General features: G+C 36.6%; 2 protein-coding genes across 5 annotated transcripts; one reads left to right on the top strand and one right to left on the bottom strand.

Moving 5' to 3' along the window:
* The first annotated feature begins 1,592 nt into the window (after positions 1-1,592).
* On the top strand, positions 1,593-11,651 carry LOC125207514 (long chain acyl-CoA synthetase 6, peroxisomal-like). 4 transcript variants are annotated; one of them, XM_048106891.1, is made up of 24 exons: positions 1,602-1,861; positions 2,111-2,845; positions 3,045-3,105; positions 3,417-3,494; positions 3,659-3,730; positions 3,837-3,918; positions 4,233-4,338; positions 4,425-4,501; positions 4,830-4,874; positions 4,978-5,064; positions 6,011-6,100; positions 6,207-6,286; positions 6,363-6,456; positions 7,046-7,134; positions 7,238-7,326; positions 7,481-7,610; positions 7,700-7,818; positions 8,035-8,158; positions 8,239-8,325; positions 8,433-8,536; positions 8,609-8,694; positions 10,719-10,805; positions 10,914-11,000; positions 11,347-11,651. In XM_048106891.1, the coding sequence occupies exons 3-24, from the start codon at positions 3,083-3,085 to the stop codon at positions 11,449-11,451; spliced, it is 1,941 nt and encodes a 646-aa protein (XP_047962848.1). In that variant the 5' UTR covers positions 1,602-1,861; positions 2,111-2,845; positions 3,045-3,082; the 3' UTR covers positions 11,452-11,651. The 4 variants fall into 4 exon arrangements, 3 of the variants coding, with proteins under 3 accessions (XP_047962846.1, XP_047962848.1, XP_047962847.1); XM_048106889.1 differs by lacking the exon at positions 2,111-2,845 and having other exon boundaries at positions 1,598-1,861; XR_007173990.1 differs by lacking the exons at positions 2,111-2,845; positions 10,914-11,000; positions 11,347-11,651 and adding an exon at positions 9,443-9,539 and having other exon boundaries at positions 1,593-1,861.
* Positions 11,652-11,909: 258 nt separating this feature from the next.
* On the bottom strand, positions 11,910-19,304 carry LOC125207513 (aminopeptidase P2-like). Its single transcript, XM_048106888.1, has 13 exons — positions 18,848-19,304; positions 18,457-18,582; positions 18,236-18,355; positions 17,020-17,295; positions 15,898-16,070; positions 15,104-15,358; positions 14,709-14,860; positions 13,891-14,081; positions 12,954-13,062; positions 12,691-12,845; positions 12,492-12,584; positions 12,223-12,303; positions 11,910-12,142 (listed from the first exon to the last, which is right to left on the bottom strand). Exons 1-13 carry the CDS (start codon positions 19,172-19,174, stop codon positions 12,071-12,073), a joined length of 2,130 nt encoding a protein of 709 aa, XP_047962845.1. The 5' UTR covers positions 19,175-19,304; the 3' UTR covers positions 11,910-12,070.
* Between the last annotated feature and the right edge of the window lie 241 nt (positions 19,305-19,545).

Below are 19,545 nucleotides of genomic sequence, written 5' to 3'. Positions count from 1 at the left end.
TGTACTAATATATTTTTCGTGAACCGAGGGAATAAAAATAATTGACTCTTACTAGTAATTTTTTCTGTTCGCCGGTATTTTGAAGGTATTAAATGAATACTAGTAGTAGATTTCTATTAATGTCGATGGAATTGAAAAGCATCCACAATTTTATGTGATTTGACTTCTTAGGATATGCTTAATGGGAGTCCTCCTCGTAGCCCGCCCTATATAATAGTCATTCACATTTATTATATAGTTCTACGAGTAAAAATTTTCTAATCTAGACATACCAAATGACAAAATAAATTGTTATGTTGAACAAATAATTATTTGATAAATAGAATTCTAAAAAATTACTCCCTCCATTTTGGATAATTTGACTCACTTTGATCGGATATGAGTTTTAAGAAATGTAATGAAAAATGAGTTGAAAAAGTTAGTGGGATGTGGGTCCTACTTTTATATATTAGTTTTATACTAAAATATAAGTAGAAATGAGTTAGTAGAATATGAGGTCTACTGCCAAAAATGATAAAAGTGAAATGAGTCAAATTATCTGGGACGGATGAAGTATATTCCAACTATACATTACTATAAAACTTATTTGTTGGATATATCAACTCATTATGCCATTTGGTATGTCTAGACTAGAGAATTTTTTCCTTATTGTCCTACCCATTCACGTGCAATGGGCTGGACTATCTTTTTCTTTAACAACTACTCCATCAATCCCTTATAATTTGTCACCATTTGACCGGGCACGGATAAGACAGAAGAGTTGGTCTAGTCCATTCTCAACTAGCGCTTGAGCCGATCGAATGGTCAGAAATCATCTGGGTCATGACCCAGCCATCGAACACTACTGTCGTCGAACATCGTTATTCTGTGGGGCTACTTGGTTTGGGAAACCTCTATGATTCATCTTCGAATTACTAGTGAGACATAAATGAGATGAGAGAAGAGATTGGAGTGAAAGTTGTGCGAATTAAGGTAAAAATGAGGATATACATAGAGTAAAGAGATTAAGCAGAAAGCATGTTGGCAGCGACGAACAAAACCCACTTGCAATTCTCAGATAAAGCAATAAGTAATACTCTCTTCGTTTTTGAAAATTTGTCATTTATTTCCATTTTTGTTTATCCCTAAAAATTTGTCACCTTTCATTTTTAGTAAATCCCACGTTCCACTAACTCATTCTTACTTACATTTTATTATAAAACTAATAAAATATATAAAAATAGAAATTACATTCCACTGCCTTTTTGAACTACTTTCTGTTACATTTCTTAATATTAGTAATGCCTTTTTGAACCTACTTTCTATTACATTTCTTAATGCCTTTTTGAACCTACTTTCTATTACATTTCTTAATATCAGTAATGAGTCAAATGATCATGAACTATTTCTTAATATCAGTAATGAGTCAAATGATCATGAACTATTAGGGACGGAGGGAGCAGCAGAACAAATTGTACGAAAGAGCAACGGATCTGTCAATTATGGAATTAAAAATTGGAAGTTACGACATAACGACCCTAATCCAACAGCTATTTAATATCTTCACCTCCTTTGAATAGCGTGCCCACGTTAATATTTTATTCTCTCCGTATACAAGAGTACATCACTATTGATTTAGCTCTACCGCTGCTTTCTTTTGCATTATTGCACAACTTTCCTCAAATACGTGCTATACTTCACAAGAAGTGGTATCAAATATTTAAACTATTACTCTATAATTTGGATTACTGACTGATCTAAATTCTAATGGAGTCGAGCGCTGAACGCCGCCTGAGATTGATTCAGACCCATCTCATTCCCGACCTCGATGAATCTTCGTTTCCGATCTCTGCCAATCCCACCGCCGGTGAATTCTTTATCGGTACTTCTTTTTTCTCTCTTTTTTTTAATGTTAATTTCAGAGTATCATTTGGAATTCAATAGAGTACTTCATATTTTAGGCTTTTCTTTGGAGTAGTGCTTTTCCCTTTCTTGCTCTCCTTTTTCCTGTAGCAAAAGTTTCCTTTTTATGGAAAGTTATTGGTCTGATTCTGGGATTTAGCTTTATGCACTTCAGAATTCGGAATCAATTTATGCTTATTTTTATACTAGTATATATTTTTGATTTCAGCATCTTTATGGGTTCCTCTACTTTGTCGAAGACGACTCCCTTGAAATACCTCCTCTTTGTTACTAAAATAACTTATCTTTCTCCCATTTGTGTGTGCGCGCCGAGGAAGGAAAGATCGGATTGGTGGTTGTAATTGGACGGACAAAGAAAGCTCTCCCAGAATATTGTTTACAAGCGATTCGGTTCATTGATTGCATGGTTGATTGCACAAAGTTTGAAAATTAAAATATCCTAATACTTTAGTACTCCCTCCGTCCCGCGGCGTCTCAAGTGAGATGCTCATTTTGGGCATGAGATTTTAGAAAGTTTTGTTTAGTGGTTAAAAAAAGTCATCATAAAATAGGACAAAAGTAAGAGACTAAGTAGGAGAGAGAATAAAGTAAGAGAGATAAAAAGATGTTGGTTTTACCCAAAAAAATGAAAAGCGTCACTTGAATTGGGGCGATCCAAAAAGGAATACGAATCACTTGAGGTGGGACGGAGGGAGTACTAAAAAACTGGTTGGACGGGCTTATGCCCCCCTAATCCCTTTCTACGAAAATAAGCGGATGTGCTAAAGTTACTTTTATTTAGATGTTAGAGAAGGATTAATGAGATTAATTGAGAACAAATGACGTTTCTAGATTTGCTACATTATTGGATTCTTCTAAGCTTCTCTTCTTTGAGGATATTTTATATACGTTCATCTGCACATTGGTTAGGAAATCCTGAATCAGAATGCCTCAACTTGCAAAGGCAGGCTTCCATCTTGCTTTTTCTGGCATTAGTAAAATAGTTTTACCTGATGATAGAGCTTCCTCTTGGAGTTTGAAAATTATGGGGTTTTTTGCTTGAAAGTTCATATATTGTATTACTAGCTACCTTTTACAATCTAAGGAGTTTACTCTTCTAGTGTCCATTTAGTTCAAAACTGACAGATTTTAATGTTATACAGACCAGAAGTACAGTGTAGTTCTTCCAGAGAGATTGCAAATGGGGAAGTGGAATGTGTACAGGTGGAAGGTTTACTCTTTCCTTGTGCGTATTTCATACTCCCTCTGTCCCGCTACTAGTGATTGATTTCTTTTGGGCACGAAATTTAAGAAAATATATTTATTGAGTTAAGTGGAGAGAGAATAATGTAAGAGAGAGTAAATGTGTTGTTTTATGCTAAAAATGGAAATCAATCGTTGTAGGGGACAATCAAAAAAGGGAAGTCAATCCTTGTAGTGGGATGGAAGGAGTACATGTTATTTTTCAGTACACTTATTTGTTCCTCTCCCAGCTACTCAGTACCTGACACATCATGCTTGTTTCTTTCATACAGATCTGCCCGTTCTCCATTGAAGCTTGTTGATAGATTCCCTGATCATCCAGAGATTGGCTCGTTGCATGATATTTTTGTGTGAGAATGTTTGCCCTTCTCCCCTGCACTACATTGCTAGAGATGTCTATATTCATTTTCGTTTTTGATGAATAATACATATGTGCTCAGTTTCATGTCTCCAGCTTATCCAATTTCTAATGCTCATCCTCTTGCCTTTTCATTTAATTTGTTGGTAATCTCAGACACTCAGTTGAAAGTTTCCAAGACTACAAATATTTGGGTACACGCATACGGATAGATGGGACTGTTGGAGAGTAAGTTTATTGGAAACCTTTGCTTTCTCAGGTCATAAGGAAATAAAAGGCTATTGACTTTATTTTAGCAAAATAATTATGTGCATATCCTTTTTTTGTTATGCAGTTACAAATGGATGACATATGGAGAGGCAGGTACTGCTCGATCAGCAATAGGTTCAGGACTTCGGCATCATGGATTACAATCAGTAAGCAAACTTTGTCACTTTCATTTCCCGTTCCATCATATCTCTTGCAAGGTACTTGTTTGAATCTGTGTTCATTATTATCCACTCGGGCAATCTGAATATCAAAATACTTCAAAGTAGGTGAAACGGAGATCTTTAGTGATTTTTTGAGTGGTAACAACAAAATCCTAAGGACCCTTCTTTTTATGTGTTTAAATATTGTAGCTTCCACCTAGCTTTTTCTTTTGTGAAAAAAGTTAACCTGGATATAAAAATTCTTTTAAACCTGAATTTTGATCACTTTAAGACGCTGACGTATATTTTTTCCTGAGCAGGGAGCCTGTGTTGGACTTTATTTTATCAATAGGCCAGAATGGATGGTTGTGGATCACGCCTGCTCAGCATTTTCGTACATATCAGTTCCTTTATATGACACCCTTGGTGTGTAGCCGTGTAGGTGCAAGTCATGAAGTTTTCTCTAGTATAGTCAAGTCCATTGATTTTGTAGTCTTCCGATGCATCTGCAGGTCCTGATGCTGTTAAGTATATTGTGAATCATGCTGAGATACAGGCCATTTTCTGTGTGCCAAGTACCTTAAACACTGTGAGTCTTTTAACAATTAACATCTCCTGAGTTCTAGAACTTTTGGGTTGATTAGTTACATGAGTTCTACGACAAACTGCTATAAACTGAACACTTGTTTCCAGTTTTATCTTCTGCTTGGCTTTTGTGAATGAAATAATATGTCAAGAAGGCCCCCTAGATCTAACCAAACATGTTACATATTGAATCATCCATATCATCTTATGTAGCATGTAAGTTTACATTTTTTTATTCTACTGTAAGAGAACAAATAGTATGCAATGTGTAATCTTGATGTAGTTATTTATATGAGTCTCCTCATTTAAGTGTCTGTGTCTAAAAATTGCAGCTACTAAGGTTCCTGTCAGAGATTCCTTCTGTACGTGTAATAGTGGTATGCACATATACATACTTTTAATTACTTATATTCTTGTACTACATTATTCCTCTTTTTCATTATCTTTTAACATCTAGTAATTGATTTGTGAATGGCATAGGTAGTTGGAGGGGTAGATGAACATCTACCATCTCTACCATCTGCTACAGGAGTCAAGCTTGTTTCATACACAATGCTACTTAGTCAGGTATTTATAGTTCCTTTATGATTTTCTTTTTTCTGATGCTATATGTTAGTGTGTTACCACTTATATTGTAATTTGATGCAAATTTTTGGAGCATTCACCCCTCTAGTGATCTCATTTTTAATGCATTAAGTTTATAACATATTATATGTGTGCTCATTTCACATTTTTGGTGGGATAAACAATCAGATTTTCTATTTATTGAGTAAAAGCTGTCTTCGGTTACAAAAGCATCCCAGACAATTGTTTCCTTGTCGAAATTCCTATATACCATTTGCAGCACAGTGCTTCAGTTCACAGTATTCTGAGAAGAACCACAATAATCACATGTATAGAGTTGGGTATAATAAAATATAGTACAGAAAATGTGGGTAGATGAATTGCTTTAATGATAGGTGGGCCTGTGGAGTTGGTTCTTGGGGGTCCTCAGGGAGCTGGAATCAAAGGGTGTTGGGGGTCCCAATCATGGTGGTTCAGTCTACGTCTAGAATGACGGTGCTGGAAGTGTTGCGATGGAAATTATTTATATATAGGTAGAGGTGAGATTCAAACATGATGTCTTATTTATCTAGGCTTGTATAGCATGTTGAATGAAAATGATCATGAAAGAGGAGTACTATTTTAAATGAAACAGTTATAATTGCTTGAAATAGGATTGCGAAAGATTTCTCATTGGGTAGCTACTTCTTTATGCTCACTTCATTTTTTGAATGACAAATTCTGTTAATAAGACCTGGTAGCTATCACACATTATTTTAATCCATGAATAGGAATTACTTTTAATCTTAGGCTCTACTATCTTGTGAATGGCTTCTTTACCTCCACCTAAGTGGTGCTATTACAGACTTGCCCACCATCATTGCAGTTTATACCTAATGAATTTTTCTATTTTCTGACAAAGTCAGTGGGTAAAAGGTCTATTATTAAAAGCTAAAATTGTTGAATTTAGGGTAGCAGTAACATGCATCCATTTTGCCCTCCCAGACCTGAAGATGTAGCCACTATATGCTATACGAGTGGTACCACTGGCACACCAAAGGTAGCTCTCTCAGTTTTCTTCTTTGTATAGTATTATAGTTTGAGACACACTTAAACATTTGATTAAAATAATATAGCTCTTCATTTTACTTCTTTTCTTCCAATAGGGAGTTGTTCTATCGCATGGAAACTTGATATCAAGTGCTGCTGGCATGACCCTTTCAATCAAATTTTATTCCTCCGATATGTGAGTTCTCTCTTGGAATATGAACAGTTATTTTCACTCGCATCCCATGTTATGTCTGACATCACATTTTAATCAGTTACATATCTTATCTTCCCTTGGCACACATCTATGAACGAGCTAATCAAATCATGTCAGCATATTATGGAGTTGCTGTTGGCTTCTACCAGGGGGTATGTGATTCCTAGCTGTAGTAAATTGTTTCACTCCTGTTCTTATAAAATATGGTGAACTAAGGACTAAAAGAATCATATTAAATCGATAAAACTCCTCACTTGAACTCCAAGAAACTCTATCCCATTCGAACTGCAAAGTTGGATATTCCTGGTACACCTGAAGGGGTTTGATTTATCTGAAAGGGATGTTCTTGCATTGCTGTCTATCTGACATGAAACTAAAAAAGTTTGTCTGCATTTTGGGTGTTTCTGAAGGCAAAGTATTCTTCTACTTTTATTTGCAACCTCTGGATCTTCTGTTTGAGTGAACTGGTTAAAAACAATTTATATGTTACTACTCCGTATTATTTTTGCAATTTTCCAATTAGTGGATCATGTATGCATCAATTTGCAATGCTTCTTACTATGCAGGAGTAAAGCAGGGATCTAAAAACAGGACCAGGATATGATATCTAAAGATCTTAAAGCGCGAGATTTTAAAAATTGTTCCTCTACTTAAGTAATCTTTTGTATGGTGAAATGAGCTTGTTGCACTGGTATAGTTGCTTTTATCATTCAGGAGCCTTATGTGTTTCCTAATTTACAGGATAACTTGAAATTGATGGATGACTTAGCTGCTCTAAGGCCCACTATATTTTCCAGTGTTCCTCGTCTATACAACAGAATATATGCTGGGTACATCTCTTCAGTATTAAGAAATGATTTTTTTGAACTCTTGTGGTCAAGTGTCAAGGTGTTCTTGTTTTCTATTTTATTCTTATTTTTTTGTTTCTTGCAGAATAACTAATGCTGTTAAGTCTTCTGGTGTGCTGAGAGAGAGGTTATTTAATGCAGCCTACAATTCCAAGAGACAAGCTGTAATGAATGGTATGCTTTACCCGAGACTCTATATCTTGCTTCTCAAGTTGCTTAATTACTTTCTATTGTGCAGAGTATGTCATTTGATTCCTTCTTTCTTGTTTATGGACTGTGTTTAAATGGTTATTTATTTATACTTGGTTGCCATTTTTCCATTTGTGAGGTCGAAAGCCATCACCTATGTGGGATAGTCTGGTGTTCAATAAGATAAAGGATAAACTTGGTGGCCGTGTTCGTTACTTGACGTCAGGTGCTTCCCCGCTGTCTCCTGATGTGATGGAGTTCTTGAGGGTGTAAGTTCTATTTTGTAGATATTCCAGTAGTCGGTATGGCTCAAGATAACTTTCAGTATTCACACTTAAAACATGGTACATATATATAGGTGCTTTGGCTGCCCAGTGATTGAAGGATATGGCATGACAGAAACTTCATGTGTCATCAGCACTATGGATGAGGATGACAACCTAACTGGTCACGTTGGGTCTCCCAACCCTGCATGTGGTAAGTCATTAAAAGAGATTTTCATGTATATGATATATCCCATTATAATGCATATACATCTTAAATATAATGCCAAGGATTTTGTTCATCCTTGGTAGGAAATATTTTGGAAAGGGGGATTAAGAAAGAGTATGCTAGCACTTACTTAGGTGTTATGATTTTGAGCTTGTTCTAGAATTGACACTTATGCATTTAACTGGTTTTCCATGCCTCCAGAAATAAAGCTAGTTGATGTTCCCGAAATGAGTTATACCTCAGAGGATCAACCTCATCCTCGTGGGGAGATCTGTGTCAGAGGACATATCATTTTCCAAGGCTACTATAAAGATGAAGTTCAGACGTATTTATCTAACACTTGGAATTTGTAGTTTCTGGATCATGTTTAGATGTTATAAATGTTAATCTTGATTGAACATACAGGAGAGAAGTGGTTGATGATGAAGGTTGGCTGCATACAGGAGATATTGGACTATGGCTACCAGGTGGGCGCCTCAAGATTATTGATAGGTAAGTTATCATCTGTAACCCCTCCAAAAAGAAAGGGGAAGGGATACGTTCTTGAGATCTTGTTCAACACCGCATGGGGTCAAATAGTTCTTGTTCACTGTTGACAGGAAAAAGAATATTTTCAAGCTGGCGCAGGGCGAATACATAGCACCTGAGAAAATTGAGAATGTGTATGCAAAATGTAAATTTGTTGCACAATGCTTTGTGTACGGTAAGAATAATATTTTTATATTAACGGAAGCTCGTACTTAATTCTTTCATCTGAGGACCCTCATATTTCTAGGTGATAGCTTGAACTCCTATTTAGTTGCTGTGATCTGTGTGGATCCTGATGTGTTAAAGGAGTGGGCGGCATCAGAAAATATCAAGGTACTTCCACTTGTAACTATCAGTAAAATTCAGTGTTTTAAAAACCGGACCGGACCGGCCGGTTGGACCGGTTCGGCCGCTAAATGGTGACGTCTCCGGTCCGGTTTGGCATCTAAAACCGTTGGACAGTTGGGCCGTTTTGAACCGGCACAACCGGACGGTTCGGCCGGAAACCGGTTCGACCAGTTCCAGATGCAAAAACATTAAGAAAATAAAAAAAACTCATAGCCTCCACGACCCCAGCCCCTCCTACTCCGGCACTTCCATGGCGCCGCCCCCTCCTACTCCAGCGCTGGCGGAATCGCTACTGGAAGTAGCTCTAAGGAGACGTTGGCCTAAGAAATGAGGTAGAAGAGATTGTGATAGTGAGACAAGAAAGAGAAAGTGATAAAATGTGACTTGTGAGGTCTTCGAAATTGTGAAGCAAAGGGGAGAAATGATGTGATGTCAAAATTAATTTTAAAAAAATGACCTATTACCTTCCCCATACATGAGTCAGAGAGTCACGTGACTCTTCCTCTCACTTAACAATAATGCCTAACCTATATTAATACAGATACTATTAATTAGTAATGTTTAATTTGGGGTCAGTCCATAATTAGCTGTTTTCATGATGGGGAATTAGTTGATAAGTTTATAAGTAATGTGTTAAATACGATAATTTATTGTGTATATGCATGTTTTTTTCATGTTGAAGTGATGACAATCATATAAATATAAAATAAATATTTATGTATGTTTTGTACAGTGTTCCGGTTCGACCGATGGTTGGACCGGTTGGACCAGTTGAACCGCGAACTGATAACTTTACCGGTTCGCTTACCGGTCCGATTTTTAAAACATTGGTAAAATTTTATTATTCTGAAAGTAAAAGCTTATATTTGATCAACTTTCTTCTGTGGGTTCAGCTAGATGTCGGGCTACAAATTCTTTTACTTTCCTCTCTTATTTTATGTTTCTTAATCAATCTGCTGAAGATTACATGTTATTTACATCAGTTCTTGGAGTTATGAATTTACTGCACTTTCTTGTTTTGCTGTTGAACCTACATCTAGGGAGTAGTTATTATGCCTGAATAAGAATCCAACTCATTCTCGATTTCTTTGGTTTTTTGGGGGCCAAGCTGAAAATTACGTCAATTGGTCATAGAAGAATCTCTTACATATATTCTGCCAAAAAAACTCATCACTCATGATTCTGTGTAAAAATTAATACTTTTATTCAAGTCCCTCGAAATTCCAGAAAGCTTTTACTGACCTTCAGTTTTAACATTGGCTATTCAACTTTCAAGGTTGCTTATTTAGTTTGCATTTCATAACTAAGCTCTCTTCCTACCAAAATACTAGTACTAAGATTACAAGTTTTGCAGTCCTCTAATAAATCATTTTTGGTATTTTGGAGTTGTGCTTTTGTTGAGGGTGTATTTGTCCAAATAATAGGAGAGAGAATTAATAAAGTAGGGGAGAAAGAAAAAACAAGTGGGGCCACAATGGTATATGGTGTAAATAATGAATTATATCGGTGTGTGTTATGAATTGAATATCCATTTTAGATAGTGGTCTACTGAAACGAGTCATCCAAATAAGACAAGATGACCTATTGAAATCGGACAAATAGAGTAGAAGTACTATTTATTGTCAATTTTATACTATAAAATAAAATTCGCTTTCAGAAAATATAAGTACTTAAATATTGTTTACTAACTTCGTTGCCATGAGATTCACGGGAGCTAAACTAGTAACATGTAAGGAAGTAGCTTCGGAATTACAACAATGATGAACTTGCTGACTCGCATGTCCCGGAGCAAGATAGCCTTTTGGAATTATTGCTTCTCTATTGTTTTTCATCCATAAATCCTTTATGCACTGGTGCGGTATTACACAAACTTCGTCATTTCATAAGAGAACAAGTAATAACTAAAAAAATTCTGAATACAGTTATTTATATTTGGAAGTACTTTAGTATGTAGTGTTGCCATTCTCCCTTGGGAACTTTGTGTCAATCACTTCGCTGTTTCTGTGCAGTATGAAGATCTAGGGCAACTTTGTGCTGATCCAAGAGCAAAGGCTGCTGTACTTGCTGACATGGATGCTGTCGGAAGAGAAGCTCAGGTATCATTGTCCTTACAGAGCTATAAGTGATATTCCATCAAGGATCAACGTTTCTATAAATTTAGACTTCACTTTTTGTTTATTAATTGATGCTCTTGTTGGACGCAGTTAAGGGGTTTTGAATTTGTGAAAGCCATAACCTTAGTGCCCGAGCCGTTCACTTTGGAGAATGGCTTGTTGACTCCAACATTTAAGGTAAATATGCTCTCCAGTTTTATGCATAATAACAAGTATGGTAGTAGTAGTAGTAGTAGTAATTTTTAGTTAAAAATTATATATTGACAAAAAAACAATCAAAAATATAATCATGACTCATGACCGAGTTTGTCATCAAAATCTTCTTGCATGTTAATATACGAAACTCTCTCTCACAACACATTTATGTTCAAATTGTGAAATCTTATTGTTTAGAAAATTTCTATATCTGCATCGACAAAAATGTTTACTTGTAGTTTATGATACTTTAATTTGTTTTTAAATGTCCTGAACCCTGCGATTTTTTTGCATTTTATCCATTTATTTGTTGATTGTGGAATGTCAGGTAAAACGCCCTCAAGCAAAAGAATATTTTGCGCAAGCAATAGCTCGCATGTACGCGGAGCTTTTGACATCTGATCCAACCGGTGCTCCACAAAAAATGTTCTGACAGTCTCAGTTTCACACTACCCTTGGGTTACAATACTCTATACATCTTAATGCAAAAACTATACTAATATCCAATAATTCGAAACTCATCATCCAATCTTTCAGTCTCTAAAATCTCAATTATGTGTGTTTCTTTTGTTCAGTCTCTTGATTGTGGAGGGCTTTCATCTTAGAATAAGTTGGATTTGGTCTGTTGATATTGCTCTTCTTGTGTGAATGTATTATTAAACTGCAAATTCATATTTAATTAAAACACGAATGATAGAATTTACGGATTATCAGAAGTAGGACATATAGTCTTGGTATGAGCTTTCATAATCTAAGCTCAAAATATTAGAATTCAGTTCAAGCTCATTTCCTCTTTACTTTTAGCAAGTCTAGCGTATATTGGATTGTTGAACCCGAGCCAGAATGGGAGACTCTACCATCTATCGAATCTGTGTACGACCGACCACATTATAGAAGAAGATGCACAATTTGATTGACTATTTTCATGATTAATAGCAGCATTAGTTACAATTGTACAAGAGAAATCATCTGGCAGTCAGCATACCACATTTTAGTTTTATATGAAATCGAACAATATGTTTACATATATGCACACTTTGACAAGAAGTGTATCAAGGCTTGACAACTGGTCTCGTGTTATCCTTGAGCCACTGATATGTAGAACCTTCCACAAAGGGAGACACCTAAACACACAAAAATTGTGGCTTGAGCTACAAAACACACCTGATTGCTAATATGACAAGTGAATCGAATTTACACTTACTTTCTCCCAAACTTGCTTGTGGTAATCGTTGAGCCAATCTATCTCAGTGGTAGAGAGTAGCGATAAGTCGCACAATTTGGTCTGTATCATGTGTTGCAAATCGAGATATTAAGGTTTATTAATGGTGGCATTGGTTGAACATCATGTTACATTGATGAAAAGTATTAGTAGAGCATGTAAGGCAATATAAAGCTCTAATTAGCAATGGACAGAAAACAGGGGATAGGGATGCAAGGATATGAATTCGTACTATTAGCAAGTCAAAATACCTGAATAGGTACAAATGTGAGTTTTTCGAAACCCAAATACTCCACTCCTCCAAAGCGATTTGATGTGTTCGCCTCTTTCACACAAAGAAGATTCTGAAGGAGGATGGGGATAATAATTTACACGAGCATCTTACGAAGGAAATGTGCAGTTTTAACTAATGAGAAATCTATAGCAAGTAATGCACTGCTATGAACTTACTTCAATCCTGATGCCAAATGCATGGTCTTCATAATAACCAGGTTCGTTGCTGACAATCATGCCCCTCAGCAATGGGGTCATATTTCCAAAGCGAAAGCTGATACTTTGAGGGCCTTCATGAACATTCAGTGCAGCTCCTACTCCGTGACCAGTACCTAAAGTTTGCACAGAACATTACCGTTAATAAATTAGCAGATCATCTCAATTAAAATAAGATGCTCAATTACAATATGACAAGCATACAAAATGGAGTGAGAAAATACCATGACGGTAATCAAGACCAATCTTCCACAATGATGATCTTGCAAAGGAATCTAATACAAATCCAGGGTAATTATCAGGAAAAATAGCCTGATCAAGAGCAATATGACCCTGGAAAAGTCACGCGGCGTTGTTAGTGTGTTTCTTTACAACCTCGGCTCTACATAGAGATAAAATGAAGTAACACAGATGACAGAACAGAGTGAAAGCAAACTATAAAAGACCACACAACCTCTATCTAGCATGAACATAAACTGGTACTTGATGATCTAAGTGCCTTAGGTGCATGGGCAACTAGGTGTGCTCCCTCGTCTATTTTATCAATTGAAAAAATAATAATATTGCGAGAAGCTGTTCAATTACTTAATCCAACTTTTCTAGCTGTTTCATGCTCAGTGGATTAAGATCAAGTTATATATAAAGTATATATTTCATTGACAGAACACCCATGTAATAGCAACTTGGCCCAGTTATTTGAGAAGCACACTGTCCTATTTCTCCCCGGTTGCTATTATTTGGGTTTCCCATTTATGAAATTTATTTGTAAAAGCTGAGCAGACTCGGATTCATTTTCTATGATTAACTTTTCGGTCCTTTCGATATTTCTTCTCAGAACATGTAGAACAACAATTGAGTATAATCAACAAAGATTCTTTTTGTAACATAACTTTCACTGACAAGTGTATAGCATATAAAGCAGCAGTCATTTACCTTCTCTTTTCTGGACTTCCCACACTTACATTCTTAGTATGAGTAGGACAGAAGTCAATGTCCTTTAAATGGTCAAAATATTTGTATAAAACAGGTTTATGCATGTTTGCCAACCACCCATCGTTGAAGAGAACCATAGTATGTGATCTTTGCATTAATGTGTAAATTCTTCTTCCAGAGAATTGTAAAGGTAATCAAGTGAACAGAAAACTTGTGAAAGAATATTACCTGAAGGACTCTGGTGAAACATTCTTTTTCCCATGAAGAAGGTTGGCCGAAATGTACAGTCCTAGTAATATCAGTTGTTCCATCAATATATTGAGCTCCACTATCCAGTAGGAAGAGTTTCTCGGGATCTACTATGCTACAATTGTTAGGTTCTGGTTTGTAATGAATGATTGCACCATTTGCACCGGAACCTATAAACAGTCATGTTGGCATAGTCAGTCCCATCATCTCATTTAAGAAAACAAATCAGTTGGTATACTAGTCAACACAAACGAGTCAAACATAGGTGACCTCATTTGCCACAACCAATCTCTCTACATTTGAAAGACCTAAATGATTCACCCCTTAGTGTCAATAATTTAAGGAATCAAGTATCTCCAATTCAAACTTCTGGAATATGGGTTAGTTAACTTCCAATGTATTAATTAAAGCCTAAAATCATGAGATAATTATGTAAACAGGTCAGGCCAAGGCCAATAAACAAATTTTTCCACCAGAGATCCAAATATTCACAATTCCTGAATGCAACCATTATACTCCAACTACCTCTAACATTTAGTTTACAAGAGACTCGATAGTGTCAGATATCACTAGCCCATGATGATAACTGATAAGTCACACTAGACTAATTAGAGCAACTGTCCACAGATTCTTGTTTAGTGAACTATCACTAATTAAGATTTCAGAGTTGGATAAAGATAGATTTGACTATTATCTCCGTGCTTATCAGGATACTCAAAGAATTGATGAGGAAAGTATCTATGATCATCCCACAGTGCCCAAAATAGAAAGACAGGTAAAGGAGTACAATTATGTACCACTTATAGTATCAAAACTTGTATCCAGAAAACCATCTTGCCTAGATCGGAATTCAAGAAGCTTATCCGCAACATCTACTTCTGTCAAAATGGCACCACTACCAATTTCCTCCTCTAGCCATGCCCAAAACTGGGCCATAGCTGCTGCATCCCTGCAAAAGGTCCCTCACTTTTAACTGGACCTGAATTGCCATATTTTTAACATTGATATTTAAAAATGCCACCTAATGCTTGTAAATAAAAGTGAGATGAAAGGTATTTGTACAGACGAAAGGAAACATAAAAAAAAAACTACAGAAGAAGCATATTTTGTAGTGCTACTTTAATGGTTTTCTGTTACCTCGGCGGTGGAGTGCAATAGTAATCAAAAAGAGCAAATTCGCATATGCAGTTACCTGAGATGAGAGTTGCGCATTCCTTCTAATTCAGCTTCATTTTTTATGGCTTTAGCAAAAGAAATAGGTGAGCTCTTATACACTGCAGCAGGTCCACGTGACTTGTTGACAGGGCCATTTGCCACAGTCCTTTTGTTTTTATTGACATTTCCGGAAGTGCCAGAGTACTTATCACAGGCAGATTTGAAAGCATTCACAATTGCAATGCTAACAGATGATGTGTCCAGCCAAAGGCATGCCCCTTTTGCAGCCAAACTGCAATAAGAAATTATGGTCAATCAAAAACATCTTTACTACAACAGACTGAATGGTTTTTCATGTTTGCACTATAAGACACAAAATGAATCTGGAAATTTCTGTGCAAAAGGTGCTTCCAGTTTAACTTCAAAAAGCAAATTCTGAGCAAATAAATAAAAAATACGAACTTCTGCTAAAACACATGCAATGTCTGATAGGTCAGTATGCAGGCTAATTAAGTAGAAGTAAATCTGAAGAGTAGAAACACAAATGAGAATATCCATGGGCCATGTGAAGTGGCCAAATAGGTATAAAGCCCTGGGGATACCATTATAAAGTTCAGGTTTGTCTAGATGCTAGAAAACAATATATAGCAAAGTTAGTCGCTATGTACTAATTATTAGCATCTTTTTTGGAATATCTTCAATCAAATGCTTCTCTGCTTTGATAACATTCATCTTAGCGGTGACCATATTCTTTTGTAAAGTTTCTGATACAGTAAACCATATGGAAGTGGAAAATGGAACTCAAACAAACTAGTGGAAAAGGGGCTACACCTTTCAACTTCAGAAAGGATGGACTCGTATGGTCTCACCTCAATCCCAGCATTCTTCAAATAATCCATTACATCAGGGTTGATTTTGGCATCATTTATAAACAATTTTGCTCCATCAATCTCAACGATTAAATAGGCATACATGACTGGTGAATGTGGTATATCACTACCTCTCTGTCAAAAAGAATTCACATGTTAATAGTGAATTGGAGACAATAGCGAGAATCGGATAAAGTTTCAAACTTATTTGTGGTTTATTCATGCCCAAACCACAATGCAAGTCCATAGCACACCATGCAGTGAATGAAGAATAAGATCCATAAGGAACCTTTTTACAGTCTATTAAAGCATACAATATCCGATCGCCGAACCAACTTAAAAAGTTCAAATGAAAAGATATTCCTTCAAGGTCCTGGACTCCTGGGGCCCTGCAGATAAGCAAAAAGAATACCTAGGGCTCTAAGAATGCAGCTGAAGTACACAACATAAGATTCAGAAGCAGCCATAGCAAGTTAGATAATGTTTGCTGCCATTCAGTAATTTCCTCAAATGAAACAGATGCGATATTTGACATTACACCCTAGAGGAGTGAGAGATGGGATCTAACATTTCCAAAGCCTTTCTATTGATTTAGCAAAAATAAAATGACTAGTACGGTTTATAGTGTATTTGCTAAAGAAAAATATTAGATGAAGACTCCCTTCGTCCCCGATTAATTGTCTCATTTCTTTCCAGTACGGGTTTAAGAAATGTAAGAAGTGGGTTGAAAAAGATAGTGGAATGTGGGATCTACTTACCATTTATATAAAAGTAAAATGGGACTCCTATTGGTGGACGGACCGAGAAAACAGGTATCCTTTTGCCGGGCGGAGGCCGGAGGGAGTACAAACATTGGCTTACTTATTACTGAAATATATCTGGATTTACTAGCATTGATGCCACAATAATCTCTAGGCAAACCACACCTTCTGATATTTTCAAATCGAAGCACCTTTTTAACAGCACAAAATCCTGCTTTTTAAAGGTGCCCACCAGCCAGGAAGGACCATGCACAATTGCACATCTCTTTTCTCAAATATTTGATTTACTAAAGGACAGAAAGTTACATAGCTCGAAGAGTTACCAAGTTCAACAGCCATGCAATCTCATCCAGCATTGAGATAACAATTGCAGATGAATCAGCATTACTTAGTTCAGATCTCAATGAAGACAGCTTGGATGACACATCTACACCAGCATATTTCAGGTCATGAACTCTGACAAGTCTATTTGGAGGCTTTGGTCTGGATTCTTTCCATATCTCATCCACGAGATTAACATCAGATACGCACACCAACTCATGATTCTTCTGAGATATGGCCTCTTTCAATTCATCTGCAGAATCGGAAGAAAACAGGAACTGAACCCTTCACCAAAAACCAAGTAAAGATGGAAAACTGGGATCAGATGGATGTAAGTGAAGAAAATCAGAAATCTATAAATGCCAAAATGAAGAAAAATTAACAATGTAGGATAGCCAAAAACAGAACAACTTATACAAGGATTTAAAAAACAATTTCTAGCAAGTGAAATTCTTATAATTATTTGAGAAAGCTTCTTTGCTAAGAATCCGACTTCAAAAACCTTGATTGAATAACAAAAGATGATTTAATAATAGCTATTTGATGATTGTTTATCATAATCATCCTACAGGAAAATATTCTGCATGTATGTAACAGATCAATAGTCAACTGCAGAAGCATTTGATGCTAGAGTTTGGAAGGAAACAGTAAGCATGGACAAGGTACCCAGAAAATGTCAAGCTGTGATAGCTACAGAAGAACTTTGGATCTGATCATTAGGAAAACTCAGAATCTCTTAATCTCAAATAAGTTATGCCAAAAATCCACTGGAACTTTCTGATCTATACACTGTGAGCCAAACAAACCATGCAGGCTTTCGAAAGATGGTATAGGACCTAAATATATTTGTCAGAAATTTCTTGGATGTACATCAACATACATCTCAATTATGCAAATTACGCTTAAGCAACCGCTAGAGGAGGAATCAAATCAATTTCTGAATATAGCCTCTCAGCACCAAAGCATATCAGGCATGCTCACCTACCAGAAAGATCAAGGCAGAGAACATCTTGATGCTATGCAAACTAACCATAAAACTAGAACACTTGACAGGGCCACCAACCCCCAAATGAGAGGGCTTAATGATGATAAATTGATGTAATAGTGGGCTAAAATGATATTCTTATCACGATAGTGAGTTTCATAGAGAATTACAAATATTCAATTGGTTGAACTAATCACATGACAACACCATATGTGAATTACGATTTTACTCACAGGGTCTATCCCAACTCTGCTGCCAGGAGCCAGGATTCCATTGAGCCACTCACTCGTCGTAGGTACTCCTAAATTACCAGCCCTCATGAGAATCCAGCCAGAGGGCAACTGTTGCTCAGCCTATTAATGACAAGAAGAGGAAATACTTAGGTGCATAAACAAATCCTAGCAACAGTTGTTCAAAGTGAACGAGAGAGATATTAATCATCTGCTTGCCAGACCTGGAGGAAGTAGCGACCATCTGTCCAAAGAGCTGCTTTATCTTTTGTGACAACAGCAGTGCCTGCACTACCAGTAAAACCTGATATGTATGCTCTCCTTGTATAGCACTCAGCAATAAATTCACTCTGAAATTGGACAAGACGCTAATAAGATTTTGAAACTTCAACCACAATGTTTAATGAAAATTCACTCTGAAATTGGATAAGACGCTAGTAAATTGTAGGGCACAGTGCTTAGGGAGGAGCTAGGCAAATTCCGGATTGTGCCAAGCTCTACTTACCATATCTGCAATTTGAACATCTTGTAACCGAACAGTGTTGCTTAATAGTTAGTAACTTTGATTTCCATTCCTAATTAAATTGTAAAAAAATAATAGAAATTGGGACAAACCTGATGAGCATCCTGAGATGGAATGATATAGGCATCAATGTTGATATCGGGCCTGACAAAGAGCTCGCGTATCGCGGTGAGCTTGTCGTCGGGCTCAGAGTTGTTGGGCTTCTTCCGCAGCTCCGAGGAGGGCCTGGCTGATATGGAGGCGGAAACTTGGAGGTTATGAGGAGCGTGTGATTTGAAGGGGAATCTGGGGAGGTAATAGTTGATATTGCGGCGAAATTGGGGGTATATGTTGAGGAGGCCGAAGCGACTCCGGGCGTGAAGCTGAAAAGGGGAGCGAGCGAGCATTTTAGCGGTGGAGAGAGATAGGGCAGACTCCATGAAGATTGGAATTCAAGCTGTGAGAGAGAGAGAGAGAGAGAGAGAGAGAGGATAAGGTGTGCTGTTTTGTGCTGCTTTGTTGTTGTATGTTGGTGAAACGCAAGGGAAGAGGAAGACGCAACTGTGCTATTGCTTTAAGAGGAGATGAGCTTAGTTATTTGATCCAATTATGCTTCTTTGAAAGAAATACTAGTACTACTAATTGATTTGGCTGATTACTCTTCAAAATTAATACTACTACCTAGCAATTTACTGTGGTCACGTTAATTTGGGCGGTCTTTAAAAAAGAAAAGGAAAAAAGAGTTAAAAAATTTAATAAAATGTGAATCTTACTTTTATAGTTTTATGTTCTATGATGATTGAGTTATTTC

This window comes from Salvia hispanica, chromosome 2, assembly GCF_023119035.1.
Source record: "Salvia hispanica cultivar TCC Black 2014 chromosome 2, UniMelb_Shisp_WGS_1.0, whole genome shotgun sequence".
NCBI lineage: Eukaryota > Viridiplantae > Streptophyta > Magnoliopsida > Lamiales > Lamiaceae > Salvia > Salvia hispanica.
Note: the sequence above shows the minus strand (reverse complement) of the source record. Positions and strands in the feature narration are given on the sequence as shown.

Bases quoted from the DNA above. Each gene is read 5' to 3' on its own strand.
- LOC125207514 (XM_048106889.1), top strand. From the start codon at position 1,747: ATGGAGTCGAGCGCTGAACGCCGCCTGAGATTGATTCAGACCCATCTC. The intron at 3,495-3,658 runs GTGAGAATGTTT...TGGTAATCTCAG, and splicing joins TCGTTGCATGATATTTTTGT to ACACTCAGTTGAAAGTTTCC. The intron at 8,159-8,238 runs GTATTTATCTAA...TTGAACATACAG, and splicing joins TATAAAGATGAAGTTCAGAC to GAGAGAAGTGGTTGATGATG.
- LOC125207513 (XM_048106888.1), bottom strand. From the start codon at position 19,174: ATGGAGTCTGCCCTATCTCTCTCCACCGCTAAAATGCTCGCTCGCTCC. The intron at 18,356-18,456 runs GTCTGGCAAGCA...TGTCATTAATAG, and splicing joins ATGGTCGCTACTTCCTCCAG to GCTGAGCAACAGTTGCCCTC. The intron at 13,063-13,890 runs GTAATATTCTTT...TGACTTTTCCAG, and splicing joins GTTTCACCAGAGTCCTTCAG to GGTCATATTGCTCTTGATCA.